An 18,564-nucleotide genomic window follows, 5' to 3' on the forward strand; every position below is an offset into this window, starting at 1 on the left:
GGTGAAATGCGGCGGCCGGCGAGTTTGAATCGATTTGATACTCGGTCGAAATGAGAATAAAGTCTTGGGACTGACATCAACCGCGCTTTAAAGAGTTTCGCCTGCTTTGACACAGTCTAGCTCCTGTGCACCCGCGCTCGGTCCTCTAAACTACTCTGGTCCCAGTGTGACTGTGTGCTATGACAATCTGAGCGAAAAGGAGGATGTCTGGGGGTTTTGATGTGCACCACGGCCATACAGTTGAGCGACATGATAACGTACGGGCGCGGCATGCCAGCCTGAATACCGGCCGCCAGCGTCAGAAAAATGCGACAGTAATGTTTGTTCAAGTCCATACTAAGCCGTCGGATGCAGTATCGTTGGCCAATATCTAGTCGTTGGTAGAAGCGATAACAGGAATACAAACAAATGTCTCCCCACGGCGCCTTTAATTGCTGCTGCTCAATCGCGGCTCCCCTGGCCTCAGCTGGCTCCGCTCCTGAAGGTGTCGCGGAAACCGAGCATATCTTTGTTTTACTATGAGACGAGGTTCACAGTAAAACGATGACGAGAGCAGCACCTCAGCGCTAGCCAGTTTCGAAGTGCACACAGATGCTGCATCGATGCGAAACCGGCCAGGCTTAGCGACGACTAGGGCCGCCAGGGGGTAGCGCGTAGTTCATTGCCCGGCGCGCCCGCGGGCGGCGTCGTTCCCGAAAGCTCGCCTCGCTCACTCCCGCTGGCTCACTGATTGGCTCAACAGCTTGCGACCTTCACTCGGAAGGCTGGAAAATCGAGAAGCGAGCGACTGGCGCTGCGACCGAGCGATACTTTATGCCCACGCTTGCACTACTGGTGAACAACCTTTAACGCACATATGCATGGGTTATCGGCTGCTTTGCGGCGAGTCTTAGTTAAGATAGTCCGCGACGCCATCGTCACCGTCCGTGACGCACAGGCTGAGAACTTCAATTCCAGTACGTGCCGAAACAACTCGTATTTTTCGTAACGATACGAGCTCGAAAACACGCCTGCTTCGATGCGCTAGTGGGCTCTTGCTTGTTAAACTACACGCGATCAGGATGCGGCGAGTGCTAGCCACTGTTGCATATTAGCTAAAGTGAGACGCAAGTATCGACGTAGTTTCGTAACTCAGTTGATATCAAAGCAATCCGCTTGTACTGGTCACCGATTAAGCTGTTAAGTTTCATGATCTCCGGTGAGCGTGCCAGTGTCGCGCAAATTAATGCATCGCAGCTACTCTCCATCGTGCCAATTGCGTTCACCTTATCCACGATATTCGGCAGCTTGAGATACGGCGCTTTTCTTCGCTGTTTTTGTCGCAACTTAGTGATTTTATCTGGCATCAAACGAAATTGCATTCTGTCAACAACGTCGTCTGCTCCGTCGTCTGCTAGTGCATCCGGGTCACTTCAGGGGATCACAGGATCGCAGCTTCTACAAACGACATGCCAGAAAAAGTGACTGAAAGCGCTTTAGTATTCTTAAATAATCTAAAAATAATTTAAAATAAATGCAGTGTCTTTGTTGTGAAGATAATATAAGTATTCATGGTTTAAAAAACAAATTTTTTTGTCGGTTGTAATTTTTCACCGACACGAAAGCGCAGCCGTCGGCGCCATTGCAGCGCAACCGACAACGCGTGTTTTGTATTATTTGCCTCTTTGAGGCATTGCTTGAGTACTTGTACGGCGGACACGTGTGAAGAACTCATTCAATAGGAAGGTGAGCAGGAGTGTGTTTTGGAAGCCAACGACCAGGATTTCGGCCTGTCAACATTGGCGAGTTTCAACGGGTAAGCCATGAAGAGTGCTGCGACGTCTTTTCATCTGTTTTGGGAACGAAGACTCCTGCGCCGTTTTACTAAGCCTGGATGAATCGCATGGCCGGTGAGTCCCGCTCTGCGTTTCTTTGCTGATGATCTGTATTCACACGCGCTATTTGTATGCGGCTATATAGGGATGTGAGTGGAGGCAGTCCGCCTGCGGTTGCCGCAGCTATAATGCGGCGCCAAAAAAGCAGGGCCTATATCCTGCATGACAAGTGTTGTTCTCATTGTCTTTATGTGCATTTATTACTCGCGTGCCATGGTAAATAAAAATGGCACCAGATATAACAGAGTTACGCTTTCGCTTGCTAGCGCTTCGACACTCGGTGCAAAAGCATGGATTTGCACTGCGTAGAAGACGATGAGCGACAAGTGCCGCGCGGCGGAGCGCTCGCGCTAGGCCAGCTGCGATCAGACACCGCACTAATTTGCTCAGGGTTAGTACTTATCGGATTAGTGCTTGTGCCTTAATATGCGTCATACTAAATTTTGAGACAGTGATCGCATGCGAAAGGCTAGTTCATATTCATCGCCTTGTCATTTGTAAACTTGTCTGTGCTTCCCCAGTAGAACAGGATTTGAGGCAGTGTTATGTCAAAGTTAGATCAATCTTGCGTCTCCTGAGCTGTAAACGTTGATGCTTCCTCTCCTTCTGAGCACTGCGAGCTGTCGGATATGCAACTGCACAATTATTTAGGATTTCTACCTTTTTGCTATATCCCTCGCTTTTGTGGCCCGCATTCAAGTCGTTCGCCATTGTCGATGGTTTTTGTTACTTATTTTCGCTTTGTTATTTATTCTTGGTTGCGTGCCATCAGCTGTGGTGCCGGCGATTTTCCGAGCTCGGAACTCTTCCCAGGCACGGGATCCTACCCACAGACCTCCCTTCGCCGCACTCACGAGTGTTCTTCGGTATTTTTTTGTTTCACTTGCCTTTACTTGCATTGCCAGTCGACAAATTTGTGCAGCTTTTAATTGTATGCAGATTTGTTAAATGCGCTAGCAATTTTTCTATGATGCCAAGCTGTGCTGTGAGATATCAAGCTTCTTGCTAGTGAAGGCATGCTTTTTTCCATTCTCTCTTCTCATTTAACCAAGGAAGACTGGTTGCAACTTTCAATTTAATACCTAGACATTGGTGCAAGGCACCATGATAGGAATTAATGAAAACCTGCACATCCTATATTCAAATTGGTGTGCGGTATTTCAGCCAGCTCATCTTTCAGTGTGGTTATAACAGTCATTGTGACTCTTCTCAAAGAATGTATATGGGTGCATTACATAAAATCTGTTCATTTGTTTTGTCATGGGCTAGCTCATTGGTTTTTTATTTACTTATATAACGTCTAAGTTTAGTTTTTAAAGCAGTAGACGATTTCCTCTCTTGTCATTCATGACATGGCTACAGCCACTGACAGCTGTTGCTCTGGATGTATTTATTTGCAGTTGCCAGCGGCCAGCATCTATTGGGCCATGTGTGCTTCCTGCCTTCGGCTGTGTCATCTGTCCTGATCCGTTCATGGTAGTTATTCTTTTTCAGTGATGCATATCTTAGCTGCCTATTTAGAAAAATATTTTCAATATAGGCTTGCAGCTAGGTTTAGAAATGCATGAAACTCCACATGCACTACACAGCAGTACCTCAGCTTATAATTACCGGAACTGTAGACTTGTACAAAATATAGTCGCTGATGTAGCTCTTGACGCAGCTGCTGTTAACATAAACGTGCTTTGACATTGCACACCTGTTGCCTGGTATGCATATGTGTCCTCGAAAAGGACCTATATGTTCATTTATCCCTTTAAAAACATTGTGCTCTACAATGATGGTTTACCAGTACCTCTGACACAGAGACCAAATTGTCAGTCAGTAATGTAACATTGCACGATGACACCAATCCTTGTATGGTATAGCATCCTTGCAATGCACTGGGCAAGCTGCTGTCAGCACAGATTTATTTCTGGTTTATTGCCATAGCATATGGTTATACTGCACAGTTTGTACCTCTACCTTCTTAAAGCTTTATACTTGAAAAATTTAAAATTAGTTGAAGGAAAATTCAAGGAAATGTAACAGTAACTGTCTCACATTTTGGTGGACACTTGAACCGTGATATAAGGGAGGGATATAGAAGGGAAGTAATGAAGAGCTGATGCCCATGTTAGATGCCCCTCTTTAGTTAAACATACCTCGCAATTAACACATTTGGTGCAAAACAAACATGGGACTTGCACGCTCACAAGCACCCTCATGTCAGTAAAACAAAGTGCCAATGTTGCCGTACTTTAGAGCTTTGCTCCTAAAAGCGCAGCTGACTGCTGCTCAAAGTTGAGAGCAAAAATATGTCTACTTTTCCTCATGTGCAGTCTGCGGTGCTGGTGCCATTTGCAATGGTGATTGACATTGAGTTGCATGATGCTCAGTCTGTTCCTGGAGTTAGTGATTTTGTCTGTCGTGTGAATGTGCTGTTAAAATTAGTGCAGAACAATGGTTCTCTAGTTCATTTTAGGTAACTGTCTCCTGTGCCACATGCTACCACCCTTTTTCCTCAAATTTCCTAATCTCATTTAGCCACCTGATTGCCACCCATTCATGCATTCAACTACTCTTGGAATCCTCCCAGTGTTTTAGTGTGGTATTGCTTATATCTTCTCTGCATTACACATGCACTGCACTTCCTCTTTTTTTGATTTAGTCAAGATATCTCTGTTCCTGTTTCTTGCATAAGCATAAGAGGCTACTCAAGTGCACCATCTGGGCTTGTGATGCAATGTGTAGGGTACTTCGTTTTTGGGTAAAACCTGGTTTCTTCCTACAGTTGCACCAAAAAAGATTCTTAAAGATCAGGTTCAACACAATTTCTGTGCAAATGTGCCTGTAAAAAAGTGTGGTTTGAAGGTGCACAAAGCCGAAGAACTGCTGGAGTGTTGTGGATGTCACATTATTCTTCTGACAGATTTTTTAAACAATTCTGGTTATTTGATTTCTCTTTTAATGTTTATTGTTTGTCGGTTGCTTATAATTTTTGGATAAACTGAAAGCTACATGTACTGACTGGTATTTCATTTCAATAATTATACCTATTATTATGAAGCTGTGTTGGAAGGTAGGTGTGCATTTAGTATGCGTGCTTTGAATTTCAGTTATTGTTTCTGTAATGCAAAATGGAAGACAGGTCTCTGCTGTGCGAGTTTTTTTGCGATGGAGTGAAAGTACCTGGAGCAGCATTTGCTACTGTGTCACCCCGCCAAAAGTTCTCCCACAGACCACTGAGCTTCTGAATACCTATGGCTTAAAGCTCGAAGCGCTGGTTGCCCTTTCCGAGATTTTCTGCATTAACGAGTGCAAGCCCAAGGGCTCAGAGCTAACAAGCATTTGAAACCATAGAGCTATACACAGTAGTGCTGGGGCCGTGCAGCAAGTCAGTGTGAATTAGATCGCGATAAACATGGTTTACTGTAGAAAGCTAGTGTGAAAAAATAGTTGCGCTCACAGAAACCGCTGTTTCTTAGTCGGTCATTGAAACAAAGCAATGCATGTAAAATTTTATATCTCACTGATCCCTCAATTTTTTTCCAGCTAAAGACCAAGAGTTGCATGGAAGTTGTGCAAGCCATCAAGTTGCGTGTGATTTTTGCCAGGGACCTGGTGCAGGCTTGGAAATTAGTGGATGGCCAGTGGTATTCACTCAGTAAGGCAAGCTTTTTCTGTAAGTACAGTTTTTGGCATGGCATTGCTTACGAACGCATGCACTAATCTGACTACTCTATGCCTGCCCATGCTTCAAGAATAATGAAGTACACGAAAAAAATTGATTGCCGAAAAAAAATTACCGCTTCCGTTATGTTTTTCCAGGAGAGTATTTGCCATTTAAAGGGCTGTGAAAACCTTAAAAATTATTATGTGCTTGTTGTGGCTTTTTTTTTCAAATTTCTTCCATGTCTATGTTGGCCTGACCTTGTAGCTTGTCTGCATGAGATTGGCTGCTACCTACAGTTTGCTTTTTTGTTGCTCCTTTATTGCCTGTCACAATCTTTACTTTGCGTGGCAGTGTCATGCAGTTTGGGAAGTAATCTGATCTTATTTCTGCATTGGCCTGTAGTGCAAGCTTTTGCATGTGGGGCAGGTTTATGGTGTCCTTTTGTTTGCTGCAACTGCAGTTTGGCCATGAGGGTTAGAGGCTTAGTCCTTTTTTTATTTTGATGCAGTGTCATATACTTCAAGCATAAATTAATGAAGTAAGCACTATTTTTTGTAATAAATGAACATTCATTATAGCTGTGGCCATTATAAATGCACTTGACTCTAAAATGGCTTTCTTTCGGCATTCAGTATTACATCTTAAAACCAGCCGGAAGACACCAAACAGGAGAAGAGATGAGCACAAGATGAGGCTGGTCTAACAACTGAAATTTTATTGAAGGAAAGTGGCAAAAGAAGACCTGCAAGGAGATTCAAGCACGCAAGATCCCAAAGCAGTGAGAGGGCAAAAAATAACCGAAAGGCACTGACGTACTAGTAAACCATCTAAAAAACTAATTCCTTACAGTGAAGGTTCAGACGGTTTAGCCAGGCACTTGTTTTTAGCCTTACTGATGTAGTAAGCCTCAACTATATCAGGACAGATTTATCACTTCCCTAAACCACTGATGTGCCGCAGAAATCAGGCGTGCAAAGGGAAAGGTCGTTCTCCGATTGCATTCACGAGGTGCAGGTGAAAATTCGCCTTCCTCTCTATACAGTGAAAGTGCTCTCAGCCAGGCGCACATTCAGATATCTGCTTGTCTGCCCATAGTAGTTTCAGCTACGAGGCAGTGGAATGCAAAAAACCGGTTTACTTTTGCAAGTGGTGAACATATTATCTGCCACTGTGCATAGCGGACGATTACCCGTAGTTGTATCAAGCCTAGTTTGAACGAAGAAGCAAAGGGCTCATACCTTACTTTTAGCGGTCAAGACAACAGCAACATCATACTTTGGTGCAACTTCCTTGGGATGGTGCGAAATGGCGTGGAGGTAAGGTGTAGAGCCCGTCTTTTTGGGCTGCTCAACGACGTCAGCATCATGTGAACGGTGTTCCGTTCCCTCGGGAGAGTAAAAACACACTCTGACAGGTGCGCAAGATGGGCAAGTGGGAACCCAGGTGCCATTGGCTTGGAAACCTGCTCTGAGAATGCATTCTAAACACTGTGATGGCATGACTTCCATAAAGCAGTCGTGATGCATGTGATTGCCAACCTGTCCTTCACCAGCCTCGAGTGGTTCAACTCGTAGCTAAGAGGCTTCCTGATCTTGGGCTTTGGCGCCAACATATGTGGTCGTCCGCAAAGCGCAGGTCTAAGTCAAGAAGCTACAAACGGTTATGCTTAGTGAAATTAAGACCTAAAAGATAGGCTTTGACCACATGCCTAAAGATTTCTAAAACGTCTTGTGCCAACTTATCTGAGCCCTCCTTGTGCAAAAAAAATAGGTAGCTATCAACATAACGAAATGCTACTATGCTGAGGCCTTCCAAACAGGGCATTGATGCGGTATCGACTCTGGACAGAAGAATGTCGCGGAGGAACAGTGCAACCTGGGACCCTCCGCATATGCCTGATTTCTGATGTAAATACCGCCTTGCCAACTCACAAAAGTGGAGTTCTGTGGAGTTCTAGTTTCTTGTGGACAGCAACCTGGGCAGGTGCTCTGCAGTGAGCATCGACATGGAGGGCCTGCACTATTCATTGCCACATGATAGACCTCTGAGGTATGTGCAAACGGCATCAGGGTGAACAATGAACATGCTTTTACAGATGATTGCGTGATTTCGGTTGCTGGCTTCTTGGGGCTGTTGTCCTTTTACTGCAAATCCGCATTTGTCAGTTGGCAGGGCGGTATTTACACGCAGGTCGTACCTTTGCTCAGCAACATTTTTTTGTCTAAAGTCGATAAGGCATTAGAGCCCTGTTTTGGAGACCTTGGAATAGTAGCATTTCGTTATGTTCATGACCGTCTAATTTTTCTAGACATAGAAGGGTCAGATAAGTTGGCACAATATGTTTTAGGAGTCTTTAAGGCATGCGATCAAGGCCTGTCTTTTACATCAGAATTGTCTAAGCAGAACCGTTAGCAGTTTCTTGATGCAGACTTGCGCTTTGTGGACGAATATGTTTGTCGGGGCTACAGCTAATGATCGGGGAAGGCTCTTTTTAGCTACGAGTCGGACCACTCGTTGTTGGGGAAGGATGGTGAAGAGGTGTATTTGTCGCTGGTTAAGGTCAGTAAAGATGGAAACACTTGATGGGTGTGCAATCGTGTGCATGACATCAGCTTTAGATAAGTCATGCCATCACTGCTGAGGACGCATTCTTGTAGCAGGTTTCCAAGCAGCTGGGTTCCCACTTGCCCATCTCAACAACCTGTCGTATGTTTTCACTCGCTCGAGGATAAGGAGCACATACTCCGGTGATGCTGATACACGTTACCTCCACAGTATTTCACAGTCTCAAGAAAGTCGCGGGAAAGCGTAATGCTGCTGTTGTCTTAACAGCGAAGTGCAAGACAGGAGGCCTTTGCGCCGCCATTAAAAAGGCTTGATAAAACTGGGTACTTGTCCACAATGGACAGTGTCACAAAAAAGGTTCACCACTTGCAAAAGTAATGGAGTTTATTGCGTTCCACTGCCTTATGGCTGCAACTAATATGGGCAGACAGGCAGATATTTGAATTTGCACTTGACTGAGCACTTTCACTCTATAGGGGGAAGGCAAATTCTAATCTGGCACTGTATGCTCAATCTTGTGAATGCAAATCTAAGGATGACATGTCTCTTTGCACGCCTAATTTCCACGACACATCAGTGGTTTATGGAAGGGATAAATCTGTCGGTAGATAGTTGAGGCTTACTGCATCGGTAAGGCTAAGGACACGTGTGGCTAAGCCATCGGAAAACCTTCACCGTAAGGAATTTTTGCTTTTTTAGATGATTCATTAGTATGCCAGTGACCTTTGATTGCACTTCGCCCTTTCACTGCTTTGGGTTATTGTGCGCTTGTATCTCTTCGCGGGTCTCCTTTTGGGGCTTTCCTTCAATGATGCTGCCGCAGTGGCTCAGTGGTTATGGCGCTCGGCTGCTGTCCCAAAAGACGCAGGTTCGATCCTGGCCGCACCAGTCAAATTTCAATGGAGGCGAAATTTTAGAGGCCCGTGTACTGTGCGTTGTCAGTGCACGCTAATGAACCCCAGGTGGTCGAAATTTCTGGAGCCCTCCACTACGGCGTCCCTCATAGCCCGAGTCGCTTTGGGAAGTTAAACCATCACAAATCAAATAATCAAAATCTTCAATTAAATTTTTGTTAGTCCCGCCTCTTGAGCTCATGTCTTCTTGTGTGTTCTGGCTGGTTTTAAGGTGAGTCAGTACCAACTCGGCCAGTCATAAGCCTTGTTCAGTATTACAACATTTTGAATAAAGTGAGAAGTTTACTAGGCTATGTTGCCAGGGATCGTGTCCGCAGCAGTTGTGGGCAACTCAGAAGAGATAGCGTCATACGATTGGTTGTGTAATTGGCAGAGGATGATGTGAGGATGCTGCTCGAAAAGAAAATTTCATAATCTGATAATTATGTACAGCCAAAAATGTCCAAAAAGTGGCTGGGCCAGGGAAAAAGTGCCGCGAAATTTGAAAACGCTGAAAGTAGGTGGAGCTACAGCGTAGTGCCAAGTTTGAAAAATTGGAAGTATGGACAAAGCCAAAGCTTGGCGCCAAGTTTGAAAACTCGAAATGAGCAATAACGTGACCAGTGATAAGTGTCCTATACTTAACCAGGAGATAGGAAAAAGAATGATAAATTAGAGGCAATTAGGTAATTATTGAGAAGCGAAAGGCAATGAACGCGTGATTAGACTGGGCGGGTATTCAGTGAGTGGGCAGGAACGATCCGTGGAGGGAAATTTGAAAACTCGAAATCGTTGCTGGAATGAAATGAGGGTAAAATAAGAGTTAATCGATAACCAATCAAGTCAACGAGAAAACAACCATGGCGCCAAATTTGAAAGGCGACCAGTGTCGAGGAAGCATAACGCTTTCACATTTTTTTTTGCGCAGGTAGCAGCAGTGATCTCTATTTTTTTGTTTTTTTTTCAGCCAAGACAAAAACTATTTTTCTTGGCTCATGGGCGATGTATCTAGGAACCTGCGGTCAGGACAACGCTGGACAGCATGCATCAGCAAGCTCGAAAAAAAAGCACGAAACAGTAAATAAATATTGATCATTTTCATTTCAATTCTAGTGGTTTTGTGCACGAATTACTCTGGAATGCACAAAGCTTGTGTTAATTGACAGGCGACCATTAACAAGCTGTGCATTTTTGTGCATAGCCTACTCCAGAACACAAATCCTGTGTTAATTGACAGGTGACAGTAACGACTGTTACACAGTGTATGAGCACTACACAAGACACACTACAGAAGACAAGGCAAACTACAGAAGACAAGACAGACTACAGAAGACAAGACAGACTACAGAAGTCAAGACAGACTACAAAAGAGAGGACAAACTACAGAAGACAGACTATAAAAGACAAGACAGACTACAGAAGACAGGACTACAAAAGACAAGACAGACTACAGAAGACAAGACAGACTACACAAGACATGCCCAAAATACGACAAGACTACAGACTACAGAAATTTTCTGTCTTAGAATCCTGTAGTGCGTTTTGACTGGGTTGGATCCACTGCAACGACCACTCACAGAAACGTTCACGAATATGCGAGGAACCACTGTTGCAGCTTATCTCAAGCAGCAACAGAACTGACCTCGTTTGGCCGCTTCCATGCTGCTAGGGGACACTCGACAAGTCTAAGTTGGCTTGCGCCGACTGATTACCACCTTGTAAAGACAATGGGCTACATTCAGTTAAAACAGACCATTTTAAACGCATAAAAGGCCAAAGAATAAAATTCAGGTGTCGCCACCAACGGTTGTTTACACAACGCAAAGTTGTGCCTCAAGACCGCCCAGCGGATCCCTGAAACCAGGCATCACTCAGTTCGCGATAATCACGGAGTCCTTCCCGGTCTTTGCATTACGTGTTTGAATGCCTGCCGCGGGAAAACATTCAAATCTGCATTACACAGGAGTAACTACGTCATTTTATGCCGGAGAGACATAGGCAGAAAGAGTCACGCAATGAAATACACTATTACTAAAACCAAATGCTGGATGAAGTGCTTCTCGGTGTCCCGTCAAGCCGCAAATCTTCCCTTGTATTATTAAATGCCTCACCGAGCGTGACTGTAAGGTGACGAACAAGAAGTCTCTTCCCGTACCGCTGCACTGCAATCACGGCACCTGTTCGAAGCGTTTCTATGGCTGTGAGGAATTTAACTGGCAGTGAAAGCAGACAAACGCAGAAGGGATAGTATAGGAATCTGGAAAACGAATGTGTATTAGCTCAGCTCATTCGGCATATGGAAAATTAAAGCTGTCTGCGTTCATTGGCGTTGGCGTTGACAACGTTCTAGACGCCGATGATTTTCAGGAAAGGAAGAGCGCGTAACTGGCTCCCCGGGTCAGTGGGCGCCTCCATCGCGATCTGAGGTACGTAGTGGTGGTGAGAGAGATGTGGGCTGCATGCATTAGGGCTGACAAAGTTGTGGAAGACACGCGACACTGCAGCAATGGGCCGCAGGGTTCACTGGGGGACCAACCTCTCGCGATCAACCATTAACCACCACCTGCCAGGGTGGCAGGGTGGGCGCGCTGTTTATCCAGTGTGCGGAACGCACTCACCGTTACAGACGCTAAGCCTCGTTTGCTCGGCAAGATGACGTGGTCAGGCAGTTTAGCGGCATAACAGCAACAAACATCGTGCATTCCTACCTAGAGTTAGTGAAAATTCTAACGGGCACCGCGATTTCACGCCGGCTGAGTTGTCGCTCAAATTCACATTAGCACAGTGGCATCGTTCTATTTTTCTCCTCCAGGATCATTCGTCTATGGCTAACCGTTGACGGTATTTCCACGCTGTTTACAGCTCCCACTGTCGGCCACTGAACAGCGACTTTCTCTTGGCCGCCAAGAAGACTGAGCCGTCATTCATCACAGGCCTCCGGTTCGCTTTCGGACCGGCACTGCTGAGGTGAGGCGTGCCACGATGCTGCCGGTTGGGCCTGTGGCAGTATTTTCAGTGGCCCGTGTGCTGACGAAGACTGCACATGTCGACCGGCGAGGGTAATAATTAGGTTTTACATGTGCCACCTCGGACGATGCTGTTCAGCAGGTGGATGCGCCCATTTAAATGGCAGGCATTATAGTGCAGGTCCGCGCCTCTTGTTCGGCGAGGGGAGATGGGAGTTCTGCTATTTCTGGCATACGGGCATAGTGACGCCACGTCTGGCACAACCGTTCACGCGCTGAAATCTGCTGTAGTCTTTCTCTTTAACTCTTAAGGGGAAGAATCCTGAGCTCGAAAGGCTGCTGATATTATAAACTTGGATAGAGTCGCGGATGAACAAGTTTGTAGAGTTTGGAAACATCTTTAGCTTTTTGTAATCAACATTGTTTAATTTACCCCTCTCCCCTTATGTAATTCCCGACATGGCCCTTAGGATACATAATAAACAAACAAAAAATAAATAAATAAATACTGCAGCTGCTACATATATGCTCCAATAATATACAGCCCACAGCACTGCTCCAACACTCGAAAAAGCTACTTGAGCGAAGAGGCCATGGTCTTTGAAGCGTTATCAAGTCATTAACAATAATTTGTTTGCTTGTTTCTTTGTTTAGATATAGTGCAGGTCCGTCTCAGGCCCATGCAGAAGGGAGTCCATGCTTTATTTCTTTTTTCAATTTAAGAACTATGAACAATTAATTTAACTGTATTAGCTGTTCAGAGGCGATCGAGTTTCTTCAGTGATATGCTTTTATTTATTTATTTATTTATTTATTTATTTATTTACACAGTACTGCTAGCCTCTAGGTGAGGCTGTAAGCCGGAGCGGGAGAAGAAAAAAAAACATAAGTGACATGCGCAAAACGAATCAAGGCACAACACGCTGCCTTCAACAAATGAGATGCACTCACAAGCAAAAATAGATGAAGGAAAGTTGCGTGCTGTGTTTGCGTGCTGTGATTGTGCTGCGGCACTGCGTTTGAATCATTTTAAGGGGGACAAACCTGGTTAATCGTATATGATTGTAGCGCACATTTCTCATCGGACGAAACCCCGCAGTGCCCGCAGTGAACTAACAGAAGCGACGTCTCCTCCCTACTCCTCCTATGCCGGCGCTCCTTCTCTCAGCTGGCGCCGACGGTGTCGGCATCCAGGACAGGTTGAGCTAGCGGAAGCTCCCAACGCCCGCCCTTTGGCGCACATGTACACCGCGTGCCTGGACGAATTGTTTACTGGGTTTTCTGCTTTCGCTTCAATCTAAATTCGACCATGGCATAAGAAATTAAGTATTTTGGCGGTGGTTTAGCTCTGGTTAAACCCGGAGTGACGCGATCGCTGCAGCTGGCCGAGTGGAACTTGCTCAGTTGAATTGCAAAGTCAGTCTTTCGCCGCTCCATTTCGCTGGGTGTTGCTTCTTCATCTTCGTCCCACTTGACACGGCGCATGCGCACAGCTGTGGCAGCTCGGCTTCGCAGCCGCTGCTCCGCACCACGTGGCTAGTCACGTGACGAACCACGGGATCAGCCACGACGGCGCGCCGCCGGCAGCTGCTCCACACCACGTGACGAACCACGTGACAGCGTGGCGGTGCAGCCACGAGGTGGCGGCGCAGCCACGCCGAAGGCTCGAAATGCTACCGTAATGCAGCTGTCGATGCAAAACTTAGTTGCCCCAACAACTGTCCCGACACATGCTGCACTGAAGCTTTGAGCACTGCGGTATGTGCACGGTAGAAGTGGCTTGTGCAAGCGAGCTCGCGACTCTTTAGTGGACATCCTTTATCGAACAGCGCCTTTTGCCCAATCTCACCTGAAATTTAACACCGCCAAGAGGAAGTGGCACGACATACGCTGTAGTCATGGATATTTAGCGTTTACTTTTGTTACAAATTGACGAGTAGTGTAGGCTTTATGTGAACCGATGGCAGAGTAATGCTGCTATAGTGATTACTTGTATAGTAATCGGTTGTGCTATACAGAGGGTAGTTCCCCACTGGTCTCGATTTTGTAGCCATAGCTACATTATGGTAGCATTTCGAGCCTTCAGCATGGCTGCGCTGCCACGCCGTCACGTGGTTGGTCACGTGGTGCGGAGCACCTGCCGGCGGCGTTGCGCCATGGCTGATAATATGGTCCATCACCTGATTGGTCACGTGACCAGCCACGTGGTGCGGAGCAGCTGCTGCTGCCGGCGGCGCGGCGCGCCGGAGAAACCGAGCTGCCACAGCTGTGCGCATGCGCCATATCAAGTGGGACGAAAATGAAGGAGGAACGTTCAGCGAAACGGAGCGGCGAAAGACTGACTTTGCAATTCAGCTGAACAAGTTCCACTCGGCCAGGTGTAGCTATCGCGTCACTCCAGGTTTAACCGAAGCTAAACCACCGCCATTTTTTTTTGCATGAAAGCTTGGCGACTGTTTCGAATTGAGTGTGGCTCGGGTGCCTCACAGGTTGAAGCTGAAAGCATTCTCGTGTCTTTTCGAAATACTTTGGTTCGAAAACCCGAACGGCGGCTCTGGCATACAAGATGCGTTCAGGTCACGTCAGGCGTGCAAATAATGCGGTACAATCGCTGTTCGTTTTTTGCCATTCCAACTCTTGGGCAGGCTTGCGTAAGAGTTCATGTGAATTAATACTAAGAAAACATCGACTATAGTGCAATTTTTTGTATCCCTCACTTGGCGACTTCTATGCCACAGCTGTGGTTTGGGTGTTGAAACCGAAATGGAAGCAGCATGCGGGAAAAAAATGTAATTATAAGTTATTTAACTCTTGTTGACACAATTCACATGCCTGTCTATGTTTCCTAATAGACTGCACATCGTCCTAAAGAGAGGAAACACAACTAAACTTCTGTGTCTCTACTCTTTCAAGGGGTTTCAGTCATAGGTGCTCCCCTAATTTATTTATTTATTTACCCTCAGGGCCGTTAGGCGTTACAGAGGGGAGTGGAAATAACATACAAGTAGAAAAACAAAAAAACAGCAGCTAAAAAATTGAATATAGTTATAGCAGACACTGGTACAAAAGAAATAACAGCATTAACAAACTGCAGCATTACACAAAAAACCACAAAATAAAACAGCAGCTGAAAAATTAAAACATAGTTTTAGACAGAGACTTATATAAAATTAATTACAGCGTTACGAAAGTCAGCAGTATCAGTAATTTCAGCAATATTGTGTGGAAGGTGATTCCAGCTGACACAAGTACTGGGTATGAATCAATCGTGAAAACATCTTGTGCGACAAGGAGGGATCCAAACTTTGTGGCGGTGATCAATGCGTGCTGAAATATACGGTGGTTTTTTTATTCTCTTTAAGATAAAGATTAGGATAAGTTTTGTGAAAAGTACATAACGAAGCTATTGACCTGCGATCGGAAAGAAGCGGTGGGGAAAGGTTAGCGTTCATGGCAGTTACACTATGATAGATGGGAAGTATGAAACGACAACCGCGGTGTTGAACTGATTCTAAGTCAGAAATGAGAGATTCGACCCCAAGGCTCCACACTGATGAAGCATATTCCAATTCAGAGCGGACCAATGTTTTGTAAAGTAATAGTTTTAATGAACTCGGTGCACATGAAAAATTTCTGCGACTGTATCCAAGGATGCGAATGGCGTTATTTATGATGTAGTCAACATGAGTTTTCCAAGTAGAGACGTGAACACCCAGATATTTACAAGACGACAAAGTTTCAAGAGTGATGCCATTATTGCCGTAGGTACAGTGTGTAGTAGATAGACGAGAAATGGGCAAATGCTTGCATTTAGTAATGTCAAGCTTCATATTCCACAGGTTACACCAGTCCAGTACCTTGTTAATATCTGACTAAAGCTGACAAATACATCATATCTGACAAATACATCATTATCATCATTTATTTCGCCGTAAATAACAAAATCATCAGGAAAAGTAAAAATGGAGGACGATATAGTAGTTGGTAAGTCGTTTATATAAATGAGAAAGAGGAGGGGCCCAAGAACGGACCCCTGAGGCACGCCAGAGCAAACAGACGAGGAATCTGAATTGACGCTATTTGCTGTTACGAAGTGACCTCGGTTTAAAAGAAAACAATGCAACCATGCAAGTAATGTGGAATCGATGTTAAGGCTGTTTAGTTTAACAAAACGAAGCTCATGTGAAACCTTGTCAAACGATTTAGCAAAATCCATAAATATAGAATCAGCATGGGACCCGAGATCTAGAATGCAATGCAAGCCATTTGTGAAGCATATGAGTTGCGTTTCACGTGAAAACGATTTACGGAAGCCGTGTTGGGCATTGATGAAAAAGCAATTGGATTCGAAAAAGGTAGCAACATGAGAGTAGATGACATGTTCTATGATTTTACATGGAATGCTGGTGAGCGACACAGGGCGAAAGTTATCAGGGCAATGTTTATCGCCAGACTTGTGCAGCGGACACACCCTCCCAATCTTCCACCTATTGCGAATACAGCTTGTTTCCAGAGACTGGTCAAACAGTTTGGTAAGGATCTTTGAACTGTACATCTTTGTATTAACCAGAAATTTCGAATTAATGTTATCGACGCCACGGGAGGAAGAAATCCTAAGGTTTTCAATCATTCTGATGATGCCAGTTGTGTCAAAAAGAATTGGGTCCATGGGAAAAGCATCCAAGACCGGAAACTTCTGATTGGTAAGGCAAACATTTCCAGAAAAAGCAGCAACAAAAACACTATTAAGAACTCTGGCACATTCATTAGGCGAAAATGCAACGCCGTCCGAAGATGTAAGTTGTACTGACGAACTGCCTTTCTTGCCCACAGTGTTCCAAAACTGCCTAGGGTTATTAATCAGCAGAGCCGGCAAAGTACTGTTAAACAGAGAGTCCTTAGCATTTTTCAGCGGTAATTTGTACTCAGCGTCCGCAGAAAGCTAACCGTCCCATCGTTGTTGCGAATTAGATGGTTTGGCCGACTACGAAACAGACCACGCCGCTTGGTTGCTTTTGGCGAAGACGGTGCGTCAAGACCGGTTTTGCGTCCCTAAAGCCAAGCTACAGTCACTTCGCTGACTGACTTTTCGGCCTTGACGTCACCAATTCGAATCCAGCTAGTGGCCGGAATATGTTTAAATCAAATTTTCTCAGCAATAAATGAGTCTCTTGCTGCGGGACAAACAGCATCATCATCAGCCTGCCTACACCAACTGCAGGGCAAAGGCCTCTCCCATATCTCTCTGACTCTGTCCTGTGTCAGTTGTGGCCACCGTATTTCCGCAAACTTCTTAATCTCATCCACCCACCTAACTTTCTGCCACCCCTGCTAAGCTTTGCTTCTCTTGGAATCCACCGTTACCCTGAATCACCATCGGTTATCTTGCCTCCGCATTACATGCGCTGCCCAAACCAATTTCTTCCTCTTTATTTGGACTAGGAGGCGCCCTCTTCCTATCTCTTAACGTTAGACCTATCTATCTCCTTTCGTTTGCTTGCTGCGTTTTCCTTAACTTAAGTTCCTTAGCTTAACTTTTCGTTAGCCTCCACGTTTCTCCCTATAGGTGAGTACGGGTAACTCACAGCTGTTGTATACTTTTCTCTTGAGGGATATCGGTAAACTACCATTCATGATCTGAGAGAACCTGTCAAATGCGCTCCACCCCATGGTTATTGTTCTCGTTATTTCCGTGTCGTGATCCTCGTGATTGGGCTAGAGTGGGTTAGGAGACAACGAAAGTGGCAGGATGCTGATACGCTTTTTATTCCTCACACAGTTCAGCGCCTGCCTCACTCGTCGGCGGCTACAGCGTCGCCTTGTTACATTGGTGCACTGTCAGAAATAAAAAGATCAAACGAATACCCGATGAACTGCGGCAAACAATTAGGGTAGCACCAATTCTCAAAAATATGGATTCGAACCTGCGCAAAGAGCGACGGGAGGCTAGGGCACAGTATGTGCAACAGAACCTAGCCCACAAAGAAAACATTACGTACACGGATGCGGCTGCATACGGAAGAACTAGACAACGTAACAGAAATCGAGCGGTTGCAACGGCAATTAATCATGAGCTAAAAGAAATAGCCAGCGCAACTATCAGGGATGGCACGATTTAGGAGGCCGAAGAGGCGGAAGAGAGCTACCGTGCTCAAAGGTCCCTAATAATTCTAACAGACTCGCAAACAGCGTGCAGAAACTACATGAATGGCAAAATAGAGGGGGGGGGGAGGGGGGGGCAGCGCTCCACATCCTAAAGGCAGCCAAATTACGGCCGAAGGAAAAACAATTGCAACACATAATAATGTGGGTACCGGGACACAGAGGCATCGCGGGGAATGCCGAGGCGGATAGGAGAGCTCGAGAGCTTACAAACCGAGCGTCCAACCAAACCAGCAGCCTGACGCGGAACCAGTGCCCTTAGGATACTCAGAAATTCTGAATTACTATAAGGGGGTCAGGATTAGATATCCCCCACCTCACAAAAATCTCCACCAGCAAGAAGCGGTCTATTGGAGACAGCTACAAACGGGAACTTTCCCGAATCTAAATATGCTAAGCAAGATCCACCCACGGCTATATAGCAGCGAATGCCCGTGGTGCGAGGACAA

General features: G+C 45.5%; 2 protein-coding genes across 2 annotated transcripts in view; one reads left to right on the forward strand and one right to left on the reverse strand.

Moving 5' to 3' along the window:
• nab (NGFI-A-binding protein homolog) overlaps positions 1–18,564 on the reverse strand; it is an 867,324-nt gene that overhangs the window by 580,647 nt on the left and 268,113 nt on the right. The gene's annotated exons all lie outside the window — the stretch shown is intronic.
• On the forward strand, positions 1,842–10,466 carry LOC144095045 (uncharacterized). The gene is made up of 5 exons (XM_077628855.1): positions 1,842–1,889; positions 2,647–2,740; positions 3,275–3,350; positions 5,409–5,538; positions 9,955–10,466. Exons 1-5 carry the CDS (start codon positions 1,874–1,876, stop codon positions 10,077–10,079), a joined length of 441 nt encoding a protein of 146 aa, XP_077484981.1. The 5' UTR covers positions 1,842–1,873; the 3' UTR covers positions 10,080–10,466.

This window comes from Amblyomma americanum, chromosome 6 (assembly GCF_052857255.1).
Source record: "Amblyomma americanum isolate KBUSLIRL-KWMA chromosome 6, ASM5285725v1, whole genome shotgun sequence".
In the NCBI taxonomy this organism is placed as follows: Eukaryota; Metazoa; Arthropoda; class Arachnida; order Ixodida; family Ixodidae; genus Amblyomma; species Amblyomma americanum.

Coding starts and splice junctions, on each gene's coding strand:
- LOC144095045 (XM_077628855.1), top strand. Junction 3,351..5,408: donor TCTGTCCTGATCCGTTCATG/GTAGTTATTCTT, acceptor ATTTTTTTCCAG/CTAAAGACCAAGAGTTGCAT. Junction 5,539..9,954: donor CAGTAAGGCAAGCTTTTTCT/GTAAGTACAGTT, acceptor TTTTTTTTTCAG/CCAAGACAAAAACTATTTTT.